The 21,549-nt window shown below is 33.6% G+C and overlaps 1 protein-coding gene and 1 long non-coding RNA gene across 13 annotated transcripts in view; one reads left to right on the top strand and one right to left on the bottom strand.

Moving 5' to 3' along the window:
• The window catches only part of LOC127728273 (transcriptional activator GLI3-like), a 140,615-nt gene that overhangs the window by 70,965 nt on the left and 48,101 nt on the right, over nt 1–21,549 (top strand). For 4 of the 12 annotated variants that reach the window (XM_052235558.1, XM_052235560.1, XM_052235559.1 and 1 more), the window contains 3 exons: nt 14,584–14,856; nt 16,242–16,362; nt 21,271–21,446. In XM_052235558.1, the coding sequence (XP_052091518.1) occupies nt 14,584–14,856; nt 16,242–16,362; nt 21,271–21,446 (570 nt within the window). The other 8 variants (XM_052235561.1, XM_052235562.1, XM_052235567.1 and 5 more) reach the window with 7 other exon arrangements.
• LOC127728368 (uncharacterized) overlaps nt 1–21,549 on the bottom strand; it is a 242,517-nt gene that overhangs the window by 211,038 nt on the left and 9,930 nt on the right. The gene's annotated exons all lie outside the window — the stretch shown is intronic.

The following is a 21,549-nucleotide window of genomic DNA, read 5'->3' as shown; positions in this document are numbered from 1 at the left end:
GATGAAACGTTGATATCTATTGATGTAAGCTCCCTTTAGAATTTTATAAATTTTAGATTTTACATTTCTGAATTATGTGGTTTATTCATTAAAAAAGGGGGGATTTTCCAGTTTTCAGACAAAAACTCAAAAATGCTTTCAGCAATTTGTATGAAACTTTGGTGAACTGTTTATATCTATTGATGTAAGCTCCCTTTAGAATTTTATAAATTTTATTTGTTTATTGTCTGACAACAGATTTACTAAGTATTGCGCAACAGTACAGTGTATTGCACAACAGCAAGAAATCTTTAATTGAATATAAATTCAATTCATATAACCAACTTCAAGTTCTTTGACTACATTTATTCAGAAACCTATGATAGATGTATGTCAAATATTTAATTACAATCCAAATTCAGACCTGTATCAAGCTTGAATATTGTGTCCATTTTTGCCCCAACTGTTCAGGGTTAGACCTCTGCGGGCGTATCCAGCTGCGCTCAGCGAAGCAGTTTATTGTATTTGGGCAAAAACTAAAGAAAAGATAGAGAGAAACTGTCAACAGAAAACATTTTAAGCAAAATTAAAACAAAAGAAACTATTCTAGTCCACAATTTTGGTGAGTGTTCATTGTTGAAGATGCACATAGGGTCGTGTGAATCTTATAATGATGTATTTCCAATTTGTTAATATAGAGGTAAAATTTAAATTAAAATTTAAAACTGCAATGTCATAGATATTTGACCGAGACATAAAAAGTTATATAGGAATCAAATTTAAGTACATAAAGAGTTACTCTTAGTGTTTCATTGTTTTTTTTATAGACAAGCATTACTTAGATAAATATAGCATCCCTTTTTCTGGAGATAAAACACTTCACTACAATCAATGTTGTTTTAGAAATTTATCTTAATATTTCTATTAGAGATAGACCAAGGATTTTTTAACTGTGTAGTATCCCCAATTCTGGACTGCTGGATTTGCTAAAAATTGCTCATCGATTGAGTTCAAACCATGCAAGCAATTTAAGCACATGTACTACATGTACTAAGATAATTATTTTACAGCAAAAATACCTGATAAATAGTGGAGATACAACACTATTTGAATATTTTTCTCTGAACTAACTAAATGAATAAGCCAATTGGAGTGTGGAGATAAAGCAATGTAGTTCTGACAGAAACTCATAGGGTGTAGAAATCTCGTATTATAATTGTATGGTGAGATAGACCATTGCACTTGGATATCAGATATTATTAGGTACATAGTGTGCTAGTGACCTAATACGATATATATGGGGTCAGTAAATTCCATATGGGGTGAGAGCGAACGAAGCTCTCACCCCATATGGAATTTACTGATCCCATATCGTATTAGGTCACTAGCACACTATGTAACAAATTTATCTTACTGACTATCTTAACATGTGATATTTAGACTAGTGGCCTATCAAAGTGATCAAGTCTTTCAATACCTTTAGTATTAAGAACATACTTCCATTGGTCTATCCAAAAACAAATGCCAACAATAACATTTGTTAGCTTTAAAAGTGTTTTATGAATTTATTTCAATCGTTCATCATCAATTTCTTCATCTGTTGAAACCTTGAAGATTTTTCCTCAACACCGTGTTGTATTTATAAAGGGACACCACTGCTAACCGTGTATTGAAATAAGCCCCGCCTACTAACCCAATATGGAATATACACAGTCTCCACACGGTTGCTTTTAACCAATCATATTCCTAGAAATGTATAGGAGGTAAGATAAATAGCTATCTCCGTTTTTGTCAAAAGTGGACATATAACACTATGCGATTCACATGACTATAGACCTATATAGGTGAGCTACACTGAGGCCCTTTAGAGCCTCTAGTTCATCTTGATATCATGTTTTGAATCATCATTTATTTCTCACTGATTTCTTTGTTTATACTGAAGCAAACAAAAATGTCATAATCAGTGAATACAAATAAGTTTTTTGCTCATTGATATGCTGGTGTTATTTTTAGTAATCATACTTTCCTATAAATATAAAGCCAATAGAATTGTCATAACTCAGTTGAAAACTTCATTTTTTTTTATTTATTACTTGAGTATTTCAATTGGCAAGTTTTAACCCAAATTTAGCTGGTTATAATACAGTTTGGAAAATCTTAATCACATAAGTGATGTGAAGAGATAGTTGAAGACTGTTATATTTTAAACCAGCATGTAATAGGTACCATGTCAGTATGACATATTGTGATATTCTTCTTTAGAATTTCAATATATACCTTCAAGGTTAAATGATAGAAAATTATTTGACTATGCTTTTTTGCGTTGGCATGTAAAAGCACATAGTTCATTTTCAGGGACAAGAAAAAGGAGAAAATAAAAGTCCACAAATATGTTTGGCTCTAGAAATTGCGAAATTTAAAATTTTCTTGAAAATAATCACTTTATAGATTGTATTTGACAAATTCCATAATTAAAAATAATCCCAAGTTGAAATAATAACCTAAAGCTTTATTTGACTTAGCATCATTGTTTCAGAAAATTTCGCAACTGGATGTTACTGTAACAGCTTTCCATCATTATCATCGGAAAATTTAATTTGCCATTAAATATAAAAAATAAGAAGATGCGGTATGAATGTCAGTGAGACAACTTTCTACCAGAGACCAAATGATGTAGAAGTTAGCAACTATAGTTCACAGATGGCCTTCAACAATGAGCAAAATTCCAACTGCATAGCAAGCTATAAAAGACCCAGACACGACTAATTATGGTCCAATTTATTTGAAAAAAAAACATATATGATAACCAGCATCATCCACTGAATTAGAGGCTTCTGACTTGTAACAGGCACATATGGCATGCTTTGGTGTTAAACATAATTGCCAGCACCCAACCCTTCCCTAACCAGGGACAGTGGTGTAACAGCACAACATAAGAACAAACTATAAAAATCTGTTGAAAAAGACTCATTCCACACAAAGTACACATAATAACAACTAACAAAAATACTATAAGACACAAAGTACTAACCTTAGAGTACTGGCAGTTATTGAAAGCTAGTTCAAAGCCAATAACATCTAATAAATAAAAGAAGAATGTGTCTGAGGACATTAATGCCCCCGTTCCAGCTTTGCAACGAAAATGGGACGGGTTGAAAGACGAAAGATGGATGGTCAAGGGTAACACTTAATGTCTCCGTCGCCTGTGGCAGGGACATAATAAATAAAAGAATAATGTTTCTGAGGATACAAACGCCCCCGCTTAAGCTTTGCAACGAAAATGGGACGGACAGTCAAGGGTAACACTTAATGCCCCAATCGCCTACGGTGGGAGCATAAAAATTCATGTATCAAAGTCTAAAATATCAATCAGTTCACATCTAATGGATTTAGCGTAAAAACGTCATAAACAGTCAGGAAAACATGAACTTGTGCAATGCCAAAATAGTAGTATCGACAGAATGCACAACCATAACTGTTCATAGCTGAATGACAATTATATTAAGTTATGCTTTAATTTATTGATATCAAAATCAATGTTTGCACTGATAAAACAATATGTAAAGATATTAATACAGTTAAATTGATAATCTTTTAGAGTATAGGATTATTGAAAGGATTGATAAGTTTACACAGATTGTATCTGCTAGTGGTCCCCTGTGCAACGCGTTGCGGGGAACATAAAAATACCGGCGTCCGTCCGGTCTTGTAGCGCTCTCACGTGTACAATTCTTGCCAGATTTTTATGAAACTTATATCATAGGCTTATATCAGCAATGTCTTGGACAAGTTCGAAAATCAGTCCGGATCAATTATTTTTAAAAGAGTTATGCCCCTTGGAAACATTAATTGTATGGAAAATTGCATTGTTAGGGCTCTCATGTGTTGAATTCTTGCCAGAATTTTGTGAAACTTAAATCATAGGTTTATATCAGCAATGTCTTTGACAAGATCGAAAATCAGTGCAGATCAAAAATTTTTAAAAGAGTTATGCCCCTTGGAAATATTATTATATGGAAAATTGCCTTATTAGCGCTCTTATATGTACAATTCTTGCCAGATTTTTATGAAATTTATATTATAGGTTTATATCATATCATCAATGTCTTTGACGAGTTCGAAAATCAGTGCCGATCAAATACTTTTAACGAGTTATGCCCCTTGGAAATATTAATTATATAATGGAAATCACATTGCATTTGCTCTGAAGCCTTCATTTCTCTAAGATATTAATAAAAAGTCTTATAGAAAAAAAAAAGTGCTTTTTTTTAGTTATTGCACTTGTACATTGGATAGATAAAATATGTGCAATGTGGGGGACATTGGAACTCTGTTCTTTTTCTTTTTTCTGCATTATATGAGGGTCGTAATGGGGGTACCTTCATGGCGAATAACGGTAAAAATTCTTGCCAAATGATGTTAACAGTAATTTATGGTGCATGACAATAAAATGTACACTATCTTTTAGAAGATAAAAAAATCGACTGATTTTGATGAATCAGGTTTAATTTTTTCCAAAGATAAAGGTAACGATAATTATTTGAGACCTCTGATGAATCACGATAAGGATATTTTGACGACTTACGATAAAATTTTAACCAAATTGACGCTAACGGTAGCTGAAAATGACCGATTGATGCCTGACAGTAAAGGGCATTCCTACCCTATTATATCGAGAGTATTCAGTTTTTTTCAACAAAAAATATCACCAAGATATATGTAAGGGTTGTTGAATTTATCAATTAAAAGGAATTAATATGGTTTTTATTTACTGTAAACTGTGATTCGTAACAATATAGGAACAAGTCTGCTATATTAAATGGGCGCATTTAGTGCCCATGGATAAGCTACAACATGTCAATAACCTTTATTGCCAAAATGTACATAGAAGTTGTCAAGGAGAAAATTTAGAGCTTTAAGCATCTCATCACACTTTCTCTTCTTTATAGAAGAAGGCCTTATATGAGTTGCAGCAAATTAATTAGCATTCAGATTTTCCAAACAACCATTTTGTTAAACAGCAAAACTTTTGTTTGATAAGATTGTGTTGAAGTTAAATGGAGTGTAAAGAGTCCAAAAGTCATACAGTCTACTGACCATCAAAATTGTGTAATTTATCTAAAACATCCAAAGAACTTTTGTCCTGAGTAGATTTAAAACATATTTTTAGGAATGAAAATGTGGTATTGAAAAATGTTCTCCATTGAAGTTGGTAATTATTCAAAGTTAAATAAATTAAAAGAACTGATCTAATTGGTTAATATTAAAAGTTTTTAACCAATTTATCACAGTCTTGTGCTTTGAAAAAGTACTCTGTTCAATGCCATTCCTCATTGTTTGTTAAAAATTAATGGAACAAAATACACAGCAGATTATGACTGTGCTGTTATTATTTATTGGTCATGTAGAAAAAAACCTCTCACGAAAAGGAGATTCAAGTAATACACTTCTAGATAAAAATCCAACTTCTTTTATTAGAAAAAAAAAGATAAGACATACACAAAAAGTATTGTGATAGTAAAAATGCAAGAATTACAAGACTTTCAGTTTTATGAAACATAGATATAGCCTTGTACTATGATTATTGAGTGTGATGTATAATAAAATTCCACCATGGTGTTAAAGGTACTATGTCATGTTGACAGATTGTAAGATGTCTACATGCCATAAAATTAGTACTTCTCACTATAGTAGAATTAAATAAGTCACCAACCTAAATAAGCATATTTATCACATATACATAAAAATACATATTTTAAAAGTTTAGTAGGTTGTATATCTTATATGAGAATTACAACAGAAGTATGTCATCTATACACCTAATGGTCCAAGTTCAGCTCATGTTTACTTAACTTATATTGCAACTGACTAAATTCTTTCTACTTCATTTTGAAGAACAACCTCAGACTGTTGTTACCTGCTGGTGGTATAAGGCCCATACAACATGTTTTTATGAACCTTTAATCCCCTGAATACATGGAATAACTACATATACTAGTACTGGTCTAAACTAATCATTGCTAATACAGTATTCTTATAATCAACTGTTACTTTATTTGGCCTTTTTAACTGTTTGATTCAAGCATCACTCATGATGAAACACACGTCTGGTGATTGGCATATAAAAGTTTAATCCTGGTATAGATCTATGATGAATATATATACTTTGTTGAATTACAAAGCTGATCATGTTTAGAAATTGTTGCTGTGCATTGCTGTGAACAGTGTATCAAGGCTTTTGATTGTTAAAATCAATTATAACAAGACTGCCATATATAGGTTTACCTTGTTATGTAAATCCCTAATATAAATGCATGGGAATATAGAATATCTTATATGCAGGTCAAATTAACAACACATGTTTTTAAGAAAGTCAAATATGATATTATTCCAAAATGAGCATTGGAAATAGATTAAACACTTACCAACTGAACTTAAAATAACCTATATTGCATACATTAAACGATGAAGAAAGAAAATGAAAATGAAAGAGGTCCGTTTAAAAATTTAGACAAAAACACTGTTCCTGATCAAAAACAGTTGTGGTTTTATAAGTGCAACTTAGTAATAATTCAATTGCACAATTTTTATTTGCTCTAGATCTCTTTTCAAATAATATTTTTAAGGTATTCAGAAATTGTTTCCACTCTATAAAGCTTTCACAACGCAATACTATAAATTTAAATAATGAAGGAGAGATGATTTAATAATGGTGTAAAAATTACTGAAAGGACTTAAATTATTACAATTACTAGTAAACAAATATATCATATTTTCAAACTGTTCATTAAAATGGACTGCAATGTTCCTCTTTTTAAATTTTGAGTCTTTGAAAATAATACATTGCATGGGAAAATAGAGAACTAAGTGTCTTAAATATTGTCAGTGACATATGGAGACAGCTTGCCTTTGGGCATCCTGTATATGTTGAAGAATGGACCAACTGACCTAAACAAGATAGTTCAGTTACCTTGTCATTCTGTCATATTCTAGGCTGGTAACAGGACTTCCATGTACATGACACTGTGAAATAAGTTATCAATTAACGAATATGTGAGGTTTATGTCACTCAGACATTAACACAGTACATAGCACTTAATAATTCCAAGATATCCACATAATAAAAAGTCAATAAACATTTAATTCAAGTCTTCCAGTGGCACCAACAAGTCGCCCAAATAAAGCAAGCTGACACTGACCCAACAAGTTCCCCAAAACAGGCTGTCATCATGTCAGAGCCATCTCAGACTACTGCTGACCTTTAAACATGTCCACAGGCCTTCTGACTTTAGAGTTATCTAATATACTACAGTTGGCCCTAACAGGTGGTCACATATCCAAGAAATCTTGGACTACACCTGTTATGGAATTTCTTTAAAGTTTTCTCCATTTTTGGCAGAATGAAGATATTAGGCAAATCTAGCAAAATTTTCAACAGAGATAACATTTTTTGTGGTCAATCCATATCCTGAAATGCTCATTATGAAATTATGATTTTTTCTGGAATTTATGATTTTTTCTAAAAATGCCACATTGAGTACAAAAAGTGAACACAGCTGCAATGATATCCTGAAAAAATTTAGAATGACAGGATGTTTTCACACACTTCCATGTTGAAATTAAGGTATTTAGTGTAATAGCCTTACTTCCTAGTAGAACATAATAACAAACACATGAAGCCTATAAAAATGCCATAAAATAGACATATGTTATTTTAATAAAAGGGAGGGAAATATCTTAATAATTCTTTACAAAAACATAAAGAAAGTGATTATTACATTTCTTTAGACAGGAAATGGCTGTTTCAATGATGGTGAACCTGGTTTGTTTGTATAACATTTTTTTAAAGATGGGGAGAGGTGTTTATACTTAGGGAGTGTTTTCAGAATGGCTGTAAGGAAATTAGAGCTTCATGTATTAGCTCTGAAAATAACCACAGTTATCAAAGTGGTTAATGAGGCAGCCATTCATGATTGATTGACCTCTTTATTTCATTTTTATGCCCCTACCATAGCGGAGGGGGCATTAAGTTTTACCCTTATCCGTCAGTACGTCCGTCCGTACGTCTGTATGTCCTGAAATCGGTTTCTGTTCTCTTAACTTTAGTTTGCCTCAACCAAATGTTATGAAACTTATTCACAATGCTTATTATAAGAAAACACAGATCAAGTTTGAATTTGGTGGCCTCACTTTACCTTTTAAGAGTTATGCCCCTTTACAAATGGAAAAATTGCTGAATTTTTCGTTTCCATTCTCTAACTTAAGTTTGCCTCCACCAAATGTTATGAAACTTATACACAATGCTTATTACCACAAAACTCAGATCAAGTATGAACTTGGGTAGCGTCACTTTTATTGTTGTTGAGTTATGTCTCTTTATAACGTTATATGCAAGCTCAGGCATCATCTATGTCCCATGGACAGTTTTCCACACTTTTTTTCTTTATGCTTGAAGATATGGATTTGATATTTGGTGTATAGTTTTATTATGACAAGTTACTGATCATGTTTAAATATTATTCCGGTTTGATGATTTTGTCCAGAGTTATGGTCCTTGGACTTAGAAAATTCACTCAAATAATCAGTTTTCCGCACTCAAATAATCAGTTTTCTGCACTTTTTTTGCCATGCATGAAGATATTGATTTAATAATTGGTATAAATAGTTTTATCATCACCAGTTACAGATCAAGTTCGAATTTTGTTCTGGTCTGATGATTTTGTTCAGAGTTATGGTCCTTGGACTTAGAAAATTCACTCAAATAACCAGTTTTCCGCACTTTTTTTCGTCATGCTTGAAGATATAGGGTTAATAATTGGTATATAGTTTTATCTTGACAAGTAACAGATCAAGTTTGAATTTTGTTCTGGTCTGAAGATTTTGTGAAGAGTTATAAAATTATGGTCCTTGGACTTAGAAATTCACTCAAATAATCAGTTTTCCACACTTTTTTTTGTCATGCTTGAAGATATTGACTTGATATTTGTTATATAGTTTACACCATGACAAGTTATAGATCAAGTTAGCATTGTGTTCCAGTACAATGAATTTTTAACCGGTAGGGGAGTATGTATTGCCATGCAATACTCACAGAATGCTTGTTTATTCTTAAGTCTATAAATAAGGTGGAATAAGGATTTTTTTTTGTATTTAATGTCATCCTTAACATGCATGGAATATGAAATATTTCCCATTGGAAATTAATCATTCTAAAATTAATCATATTGTACAAAAGCAGTATGATCTTACAGGCTTTCTTTTTTTAATTGGTACTAAAAGTTACTAGAACCCATTACTTTATGCATGGTGTTCAACCTATACAGTAACCATCTATTTCTACTTTTGTGGGGGAAGGAGGTTGAGGGTAGAGATTGATTTCTAATGGAATGTTGTTGTTGCATCTATGAATATAAAGGTTAAGTAATCATATTCAAACTGAATTTTATAATCTGTTCTTTTGTTGTGCTGTTACACCATTGTCCCAGGTTAGGAGGAGGGTTTGGCATGTGTAAAAATGTTTAACCCTGCAACATTCTGTATGTGTCTGTCCATGTCAGGAGTCTGTTATGCAGTGGTTGTCGCTGGTTGCTGGATATCATATTTGTTTTTCATTTGTTGTTTTGCACATAAATGAGGCCATTAGTTTTTTTTTCTACAATTAAGGGTTAATCTAAAGGAAAAACCATTAGTTGGATGATTAATCTAAAGGATTTCTATGTTCCGTAAGCAGTCCCTCCCTTGTCTCTGGTCCATCTTTATGCATTGAAAGATGTATGGAAAATTAGATGGTTGATAAATTGGTTTTATACAATTTACTAGCACCTATGAATTATTTTAGCACTTCTTTTGACCACTGTTAAAATCGGTCTAGCTAAATAATGTATTGCCACCACTAACCTTACACATGATCAAATATTTCCAGCAATTGGTCAATTAATCTGAATCTTAATAAGACTGGAAAACCTTGAAGACTAGACACACAGGTTTTTAGGCTACACATGACTAAATCTGTGAAATTTTTTTTAGGAATATATTTGGCTGTTGACGTGTCAATGTAACCATAGGTCTTTGTACTGAACCATCATTCTGTGAGAGATAAAGTGTTAGATTATTGGTATGCTTCATTGAATGAATTTTCTATTTTCATCATAATATAAACGATGATATCATATAAGAATAGCAGCAGTAAATTCAATCCTTGGTCTAAATGTTTTCCGAAATAGGCTGATTTGAAAACTTAGCTTAATATAAGGTCCTCATAAGTTTTGTCTCTATGACAGTGTACAGGTGTGCACTGAATTAAAGTTCCCTGATTGCATGATTGCATCACTTTCGTACCTGACATCTTTCTTTTTTAACCAGATAATTGAAATTCAGTATTTTGCAATTTTTTTTTTAAAGTTTGCATTGGAAATTAAAAAAAAGATGTGCATGATTATTTACATGAACAGAAAATTCCCAAAACAATGATTGTTGTGAAAAACAATTATCTGTCATAAACACAATTGTATGAGTAATAAAAATCAACACTGAAAAGTTACTCATAAAATCTATTCTTATGTACAGAACAAAACCCTGAAGAAATGTGTTATCCAAGTCTGTGTATTTAATGTCAAATTAATTGATGTTACATGCTATTACTGTCTGATATGCATCTCTGCATTTTATTGCGCTGAAGAAAGTGCAATTTGTTGCATTTGATGCATTTTTGAATTAATTGGGAAACAAGATCTAGGCATCTGGTTGTACCTCCACATTTACCTGGCTTTAACTTGATGGGGAGCTTTACTAGTACATTTATAATGTATTCAAATGAAATAAATAAAGAAATGACAGAAGGGGTTGATTTGTATGCTGTGGATTCAGTTATTTTTGTGGGTACCAATTTTCATGGATTGAGGAAAAATTTGTATTTTGTGGATATTTGATTTCATGGTTTTGCTAAAGTCTGAATACAAACCTATAGATATTTTGTAGTTTGTTGAATGTTCAAATATGTAGTTCACCTGCATACCCATGAAATCCAGGACAATTGGTATCCCACAAATCACAACACTCAATTCCTGTTTTAAATCAAGAGCTATGTCTTGTTATTATAGCCCACCCTAAAGGGTAAACTGCTTGACATCTGCCTGTCTGTTCATCCATCCATTTATGAGTTGTCCTTCCATCCATCCATTGGTTTTCCTACCATCTATCCATCCATCCATCCTTTTTTTTCATGAAGTACAAATCATAACTTCCTGAAATTTGGTATCAAGCTTCAAGACACTGAGCATTCTTATCCTTGTGGTGGGTTTTAACTCTCATTGCTTATTTTACTTTTGAAATACCTATATACTTACACATATTGCCAATGTTTGAAATTATTGTCACATTTTTCTCAGGTATTACAGATTAAAGCTTCCAGAAGTTTTGTAACAAGTTTCTTGTGAGCATTCTGTACTTGTGATGCATTTTCACATCCATCACTATTCACGTTCCAGATTTCTGAATACTTATAATGGGGAATCATGTAGTTAGCAATAGTTCACAATTGATATCTTGTTATTTATACTTTAATGTCTTTGTCCATAAAAGAATATGGTGTTTTGGCCAATCTTTGCTTATATATATTCACAACTAGTCATTCTAAAGTAGGATCAATTCAGAACTTGATTTTTGGTATGTAGTCTTTTCTTTATTGTTGAAAACTATTAATTGACCTCCGTATGTCTTTTTTTAGTTTTTGTCCTGTAGTTGGGATTTTATCTCATAAAACCATATCCCGGCATATCTCCTTTTATATACATATACATTGTAGGCCATAGTTATGTGTTCTAGGCCAATTGCTATATCTAACAAATGATATAATGACATACACACCTTCAGTATTTGTATTTAGTTAAAAATTTGTGTGTAAGTAAACTGTATTTACATCTGAAATTTCTTCCAATCATGAAGTAAGGAAGCATTTATTAGGTCTATCCAGATTCTCCAGGTATTATAAAAACAAATTCACCAAGCAAAGTGACATGACACCCTATTTATATGTACTGAAGTGTGGTAAAGCCCAAGTAGGTATTTATACTTCTTCGAACAACAACAATATTTCTAACAGTTGAGGAGGGTTGATATTTAAAATATATGTTGATCTAATATTGCTTGAAGGCTTCTTATGACAATTGTTATAAAGACTTCTCTCAATGTTGTACTGAAGATATTCAATGTTTGATGTCATATCAGAATAATACATAAATATTACAACGCTTGGCTCATGATAGGTTGGTTTGTCCCCACCATTAATCCCACAAGAAGAAATTTAACACAATCTTGTAAGGTAAAGTGCCATTGAACTCCTCTATTTATCTTACCTTAGCTGTCCTTGACGGTTTTATTTTTTTGTCAATTACAAATTCACTATAATCTTTACTGTGCAAAGATTAATTACAATATGTTTTGCTCAGAATTTTAATATTTTCATGTTAATTTTAGATGGCGTTCTTGATTAAGTTCATAGTACAAAAACATGTTTAAATGACATCTGAATTAGAAAAATTTGAATTGGCAAAAAATTTAAATATGATTCATGCATTAAAAGTTTAATTTAGATTGAATAACAAGATTAGAAATGTCTGTTTTTTTTCAGTGAAAGAATTTTTTTCTTACTTTAAATACCCCAGGTAGAAAGCTTTAAAATTGTATTAAGAGCTACCTTAAAAAATGTTTAAAGAAAGAAAAAAAAAGGTAGTGCTTTTAACCAGGGCTGTTACTAAGTCCTCCTATTGGGATTATATGACTTTTCTTATTCATTAATACAATTTAAAACACAGCATATTTTAGCCTTCTATAAAAAAAACAAAAAACTTCAACACTGTTAGAAAGAAACGGCAAATAATATCTGAGTAATAAATGGGGCAAGTTCTGAATGCAAATAAGCTGCTGATCTGTCATATATACAACAACAAAAAATTCCCTTAAACTGAGCAATTCGCCAACCATGTTTTTTTTAATGATTTACAGTGTTCTACTTAAAATAATATATTTACTCACATATATATACACAATTTGATTAGTGGGACAAAAGCAACGAAATATTTTTAATGAAGGCCTTCTGTATTCTGATTCAAAATCTTTTAATAAAAAGTGATTGACAACCATTATTTACATACATTGTTAATTAATTTATTCATCAGTTTTACTAATTGTAACTACTATACATAAATACTTTTACTATTATTATTTAACCTACTGTTAAATATAGGATATAGACATTTTATTTGAAGAAAATAAGGCATCATCAAGTTTCTAGATATATTTTTTTTTCCTGATTTTCCCCCTGTGTATTTAGATTTTGATTATGAATGATAAATGATGGCAGTGGCATTTCATGTCATAATTATAAAAACTTTTAGCAGACTGCTGAAGAAAGGATGTAGAGTGGATTTACAGATCTCTATTTAAGTGTACTTCATTAGTACTTCTTTAAATGATTGTAAAAATTGAAATTTTGGACATTCAATTTTTGAGAATATCTTAACCCAAATTATGTAATTTGCTAGTTTCTTCTGTTACCTATTCTAACATCGAACTCAGAATTCTTTTAAACCGCGTTTTACTGTGCATTTTGCTGTGCATTGGTTTATTACACATTGGCTAGAGGTATAGGGGAGGGTTGAGATCTCACAAAACATGTTTAACCACTCTGCATTTTTGCACCTGTCCCGAGTCAGGAACGTCTGGCCTTTGTTAGTCTTGCATGTGTTTTTAAATTTTGGTTCATTTATGTTTAGGAGTTAAGTGTGGCATCCATTTTGCTGAACTAGTCCGATAATGGTTTTAAGGCCAGCTGAAGACCGCCTCAGGGTGTGGGATTTTCTTCCTGCATTGAAGACCAATTTGTGGCCTTGGGCTGTTTCTGCTCTTTGGTCGGGTTTTTGTCTCTATCACATTCTCCGTTTCCATTCTCAATTCTAATCTAATTAACTACCTGTATTGCTCTCTCAACAGAGGTCAGTCTATATTACTAACATATACTAAATGTCCTTTTAAGTGGAGGTGGCACAATTGTTCCTTAAAAATGTTGTGAAACAGAATCTATTTTTCAAAAAATCAATGCAACATTATAAGAGGTGAACTTAATATATTTGAGTTTGAAAGATAGACTCTGATCAAGACCAAGGTGGTTCATCTTTCCTGTAATGATGGAGTAATTTAGCCTGTAATAAAAGTTGTGTGCATTTTTACAATATCAGAATACTGGTACATATCCCATATTTTGCAGAATATCTCCCATAAAGTTTGTAATATTTTGGATTTTTTGATTGATAGATGTAAACAGTTATTTAAATCCTCGTGAAAATACATATTTGCAAACTTCTTATGTAAGAGAATAAACACCAAACTCAAGTAACATGAAACATCTCAACACCAAAACCTCCTCTGAAATCATGATGAATGCATAATACACAAATGTCATCAGGATATTTTGTCCCAAATATTCTATTGGCTGGAACACTGATCTTGCATGTTTTGAGGAAATTAATGACAACTTGTATAAAGAGACAATGTTTACTTGACATACTGCATGTTATCAAAGATATTTATATACTCTTTATCTTACAGCAGATACACTACAGAAGTCTAGGAGAACATTGTTGGCTAGCCGCCCGCCAAGCTGTCACCTGACTAGAGTTGACGAAGAACCCACCACAACCACAAAGAGTCGTGAAACTGAGATTGAGACAGTTGATCGAGGTGTTGGACCAACACCACACCCACCAAATGTAGATACACGTGATCCACGAGACCTTAGGGATCCTAGGTTCCCTCCATCATATTTCGGCTTTCCTCCTCTAATTGATCCTAGAAATGGCTTGTTTGAATCTCCTTATTCAGGTAAACAGCAACTTTATGTCGCTGTACAGCTGACACAATGAACAAAACCCATACTCTATAATCAGCTATAAAAATCCCAGACATAACAGAATGTTAAACAATTCAAAAAAGTTTGGTAAGAGAGTCTCAGCCTGAAATGTTTTCCATGACTAACTTATAGTTCCTTAGATATTTATTGATTTGTAAGGGTTACAATTAAGATCAAAGTCTAAATCATATTATCGTCTTCATTTTCCTTGGCCAAGTGTTACATTTCCTTAAAAACTCTCAATATAAACGTAAGAAGTTGTGGTATGATTACCAAAGTGACAAATCTCCACCATAGACCAAAATGACATAGAAGTTAAACAACTATAGGTCACTGTACAGCCATAAAAAATGAGCAAAAATTTAGTAAGTGTTTCATGATATACTTAATGTGGCAAACAAATTATATATAACATTGACTTTTTTTGCTTGAATTGCTACTTATATGGAAGAAAAAAAATTGTCCCATAAAAACACTGTTGCCAAACTATCTGAAAAGTGCATGTCTGAAATGGGAAGGAAGGGGTCATGACTTTTAGTGAAGATGCTTTTAATGCCCATGCAGTAGCGGAGAGGGCATTAAGTTTTACCCTTGTCTGTCCGTATGTCCTGAATTTTTTTCCTTTCTCTAACTTTAGTTTGCCTCAACCAAATGTTATGAAACTTATACATAATGCTTATTACCACAAAATACAGATCAGTTTGAATTCGGGTGGCGTCACTTTTACCTTTCTAGAGTTATTCTCCTTTACAAATGGAAAAATTGCAAAATTTTTCGTTTCCATTCTCTTACATAAGTTTGCCTACCATTCTAGAGTTATGCCCCTTTACAAATGGAAAAATTGCTGAATTTTTTGTTTCTGTTCTCTAACTAAAGTTTGCCTCAACCAAATGTTATGAAACTTTTACACAATGCTTATTACCCCAAAACACAGATCAAGTGCGAATTAGGGTAACGTCACTTTTACAGTTCTTGAGTTATGTCCCTTTATACCATCATATGCAAGTGGGGGCATCATCTGTGTCCGACACATTCCCCATTTATTTTTTTATGAAAAAAAAATCTAGAAAAACGTAAAGAAAAATTTCTCACGTGGTATTAAAAAGTTGGTAAAAAGTTCTTTTAATCAATATAATCAATTTAACTGTTTCTTATTGAAGAAAAAAAAAATGTGTGTCCTAGAACTTTGAGAACTCATTTATAAACACTGAGGATAAAATCAAGATATTCAATTTGAATGCTGTAGCCTAATTCTAAGTAGACTGGATCTAGTATTGAGTACTAATATTAACCTGATTTTTGTCAAGTCATTATTTTAAATTAAAACAATGCATTCATGTATGATTATATATTTCAGGTTTCAACCTACCATACCAATTACCTTACCCAGTCAATGCTCCTATACCATTGAATTCTGGAACTCTGGAAGGGAGATACAACTGGCCTCCACCATCACCATATCATCATCCTATACATGGGTAAGTGTCATGTGTCCTAGTATTCCTACCACTAGCCTCCACCATCACCATATCATCATCCTATACTTGGGTAAGTGTCATGTATCCTAGTATTCCTACCACTGGCCTCCATCATCACCATATCATCATCCTATATATGGGAAAGTGTCATGTGTCCTAGTATTCCTACCACTGACCTCCACCATCACCATATCATCATCATATATATGGGAAAGTGACATGTGTCCTAGTATTCCTACCACTGGCCTCCACCATCACCATATCATCATCTTATACATGGGTAAGTGTCATGTGTCCTAGTATTCCTACCACTGGCCTCCATCATCACCATACCATCATCCTATACTTGTGTAAGTGTCATGTGTCCTAGTACTCCTACCACTGGCCTCCACCATCACCATACTATCATCCTATACGTGGGTAAGTGTCATGTGTCCTAGTACTCCTACCACTGCCCCCCACCATTGTAACAGTGGTTTGATTCCGCCAGTGTACTTTATCTGGAGGAAGAAAATCCCCAGTGATTTTTATCCACCAACAAAAATTCACTAGGTTTTTTTTATCCGGGTCCAGTGTAAAACATCCACCAGTCATTATAAGGTTCTAAAAAACGTTTTTTGAAAGGGAAATGTATATAAAATGTGGCTTAATAGTTTTTAGTGTATTTGAAACTTGCATAGTTGATTTATGTAAAAAGTGGAGAGTTTTCATCCAAGGAATGTTCACACTAGTGTTTTTGTACCAGAATGATTGCACTCATTTTGAACACACAATAACACAATAATGCTTATTAACGAATAAGATTTAAATAAATTTTCTATGCAAATCTATAAAATCATATGCTTTTAAAAAATCACTAATTGTGATATTTATATTTATTGGATTGCCGAAGTTTTTCTGTGTATTTGCTTTTCTGTCGACTTGGATATAAATCATATCTTCTATGTCAATATCAAAGGATGCTTCTATAATTGAAACTTTATGTAAGAACAAATCTGCTCTTTAAATTTGGTTTATATCAAGTTCAATGTCCTGATCATTGATAAAGTATTTTGAGTTATAAAAATATCTTCCTCATCATCATCAATATTATTTACTGGATTGACTCAGATTAATTAAACTGGTTCCTTGAAAATCATTTTAATTTTAACCCATTTATTTATGTAAACAATAATCCGGTCTAAAATAAACAAAACAACGATATCAAGATCGACGCTTTCACACTATTTACATCCAATATTCTCTAGTGAAAAAAAGTTACTCGGAATAAATACACAGCTGATTGAAAGTACGCTTACACCATCACCATACCATCATCCTATACATGGGTAAGTGTCATGTGTCCTTGTACTTCTACCACTTGCCTCCACCATCACCATATCATCATCCTATACATGGGTAAGTGTCATGTGTCCTAGTACTTCTACCACTGACCTCCACCATCACCATATCATCATCCTATACATGGGTAAGTGTCATGTGTCCTAGTACTTCTACCTCTGGCCTCCACCATATCATCATCCTATACTTGTGTAAGTGTCATGTGTTCTAGTACTTCTACCACTGGCCTCCACCATCACCATATCATCATCATATACATGGGTAAGTGTCATGTGTCCTAGTACTTCTACCACTGGCCTCCACTATCACCATATCATCATCCTATACATGGGTAAGTGTCATGTGTCCTAGTACTTCTACCACTGGCCTCCACCATCACCATATCATCATCCTATACATGGGTAAGTGTCATGTGTCCTAGTACTTCTACCACTGGCCTCCACCATCACCATATCATCATCCTATACATGGGTAAGTGTCATGTGTCCTTGTACTTCTACCACTGGCCTCCATCATCACCATATCATCATCCTATACTTGTGTAAGTGTCATGTGTCCTAGTACTTCTACCACTGGCCTCCACCATTACCATACCATCATCCTATACTTGGGTAAGTGTCATGTGTCCTAGTACTTCTACCACTGGCCTCCACCATTACCATATCATCCTATACACGGGTAAGTGTCATGTGTCCTAGTACTTCTACCACTGGCCTCCACCATCACCATATCATCATCCTATACATGGGTAATTGTCATGTGTCCTAGTTCTTCTACCACTGGCCTCCACCATCACCATACCATCATACTATACTTGGGTAATTGTCATGTGTCCTAGTACTTCTACCACTGGCCTCCACCATTACCATACTATCATCCTATACATGGGTAAGTGTCATGTGTTCTAGTATTCCTACCACTGGCCTCCACCATTACAATATCATCATCCTATAGATGGGTTACTGTCATGTGTTCTAGTATTCCTACCACTGGCCTCCACCATCACCATATCATCATCCTATTCATGGGTAAGTGTCATGTGTCCTAGTACTTCTATCACTGGCCTCCACCATTACCATATCATCATCCTATACATGGGTAAGAGTCATGTGTCCTAGTATTCCTACCACTGGCCTCCACCATTACCATATCATCATCCTATACATGGGTAAGTGTCATGTGTCCTTGTACTTCTACCACTGGCCTCCATCATCACCATATCATCATCCTATACTTGTGTAAGTGTCATGTGTCCTAGTACTTTTACCACTGGCCTCCACCATTACCATACCATCATCCTATACTTGGGTAAGTGTCATGTGTCCTAGTACTTCTACCACTGGCCTCCACCATTACCATATCATCCTATACATGGGTAAGTGTCATGTGTCCTAGTACTTCTACCACTGGCCTCCACCATTACCATATCATCCTATACATGGGTAGGTGTCATGTGTCTTATTACTTCTACCACTGGCCTCCACCATCACCATACCATCATCCTATACGTTGGTAAGTGTCATGTGTCCTAGTACTTCTACCACTGGCCTCTACCATTACCATATCATCCTATACATGGGTAAGTGTCATGTGTCCTAGTATTTCTACCACTGGCCTCCACCATCACCATATCATCATCCTATACGTGGGTAAGTGTCATGTGTCTTAATATTACTTTCACTAGCCCCCACCATCACCATATCATCATCCTATACATGGGTAAGTGTCATGTGTCTTTATATTACTTTCACTAGCCCCCACCATCACCATACCATCATCCTATACGTGGGTAAGTGTCATGTGTCTTAATATTACTTTCACTAGCCCCCACCATCACCATACCATCATCCTATACGTGGGTAAGTGTCATGTGTCTTAATATTACTTTCACTAGCCCCCACCATCACCATACCTTGATCCTCTACATGGGTAAGTGTCATGTGTCTTAATATTACTTTCACTAGCCCCCACTATCACCATACCTTGATCCTCTACATGGGTAAGTGTCATGTGTCTTAATATTACTTTCACTAGCCCCCACCATCACCATACCTTGATCCTCTACATGGGTAAGTGTCATGTGTCTTAATATTACTTTCACTAGCCCCCACCACACCATACCTTGATCCTCTACATGGGTAAGTGTCATGTGTCTTAATATTACTTTCACTAGCCCCCACCATCACCATACCTTGATCCTCTACATGGGTAAGTGTCATGTGTCTTAATATTACTTTCACTAGCCCCCACCATCACCATACCTTGATCCTCTACATGGGTAAGTGTCATGTGTCTTAATATTACTTTCACTAGCCCCCACCATCACCATATCATCATCCTATACGTGGGTAAGTGTCATGTGTCTTGATATTACTTTCACTAGCCCCCACCATCACCATATCATCATCCTATACGTGGGTAAGTGTCATGTGTCTTAATATTACTTTCACTAGCCCCCACCATCACCATATCATCATCCTATACGTGGGTAAGTGTCATGTGTCTTGATATTACTTTCACTAGCCCCCACCATCACCATCACCTTGATTCTCTACCTGAGTAACTGTCACATGTTCTAATATTCCTTTCACTTGTTAAATAATAGCCTCAGTTGATATATTGCACTTCCCTTAGGGTGAAGATTCGGTTTTTCAACCTTAGCTACTATTTATTAATATTCAAGGCTAAAAAAAATATTGTTCTATAAATAAAACATATCTGAACAAAAAGACTTGGATAAATAGTCTATAGTATTGATTTAATTTCTCTATATGAGCTTTTGTTTACCATAATTAATGCTGGTATGTACTTTAAGATAATAACGGATTGTCATGTATAGCTGTTTGTGACAATACTACACAGCATATGTTTTAGCCAGAAGAAAAACACAAGATTACATGAAATTTATACCTCCTGTTAATATTCTCTGATGACACATGCAGAAAATTGGTGACTTGATGGATATGTCATGTACAAAGTTATTAGGTTGATTACTGTTTGTTGGTTTGATATATATTCTATAAAGATTTAATCTACTACTGTGACTTAAAAATAACACACCAAACAAAGCATTAAGAAATATTGTTTACAATATAAAAAAAAGAAGATGTGGTATAATTGCTAATGAGACAACTCTCCACCAGAGACCAAATGACAGAAGTTTACAACTATAGGTCAACGTACGGTCTTCAACAATGAGCAAAACCCATACCGCATATTCAGCTATAAAAGGCCCTGAAATGACAAATGTAAAACAATTCAAACCAGAAAACTAACTGCTTGATTTATGTAAAAACAAAAGTATATTTAAGTTTCATGTTTTCATTGATGAATAAATAAATAGCAACATTTTGGACCCCAAATACCAAAAGGTTTTGCAAAATGCAGCTATGGTAATCTATTCCTATGGTAGATAATCCTTAGTATTTAAAAAAAATTCTAAGTATATATATATATATTGTTAACAGTTTACAGAATATAATGGTTCCAATGATTTATATTAACCAATAATCTTTGATATTTATTGTTAACAGTTAATTTATAAATATTGATTTGTTCTGATTTCAGTCTAGCAACCAGCCCCTCACATTCTGATGTATCCTTATTTAGTATGAGAAGTCAGTTATCCCCTGGAGAGCCTGTGACAAACCTTGCAGCTCGAATCCATCTAGAACAGTTACAGCGTAGTTATTATCAGCCAGGTCATTTGGGACAGAGAAGATACAGTCCTGCTAGTTTACCGGGTAACTGATCCATAGAATATGAAAACGACGCAATATATTGAGAATATATAAAAGTTTGTTATTCTCATTCAATGAAGTTATAGGATTGGTATTTGAAAAGGCA

This window comes from Mytilus californianus, unplaced genomic scaffold (genome assembly GCF_021869535.1).
Source record: "Mytilus californianus isolate M0D057914Y unplaced genomic scaffold, xbMytCali1.0.p SCAF_2, whole genome shotgun sequence".
NCBI classification, from domain to species: domain Eukaryota; kingdom Metazoa; phylum Mollusca; class Bivalvia; order Mytilida; family Mytilidae; genus Mytilus; species Mytilus californianus.
Note: the sequence above shows the minus strand (reverse complement) of the source record. Positions and strands in the feature narration are given on the sequence as shown.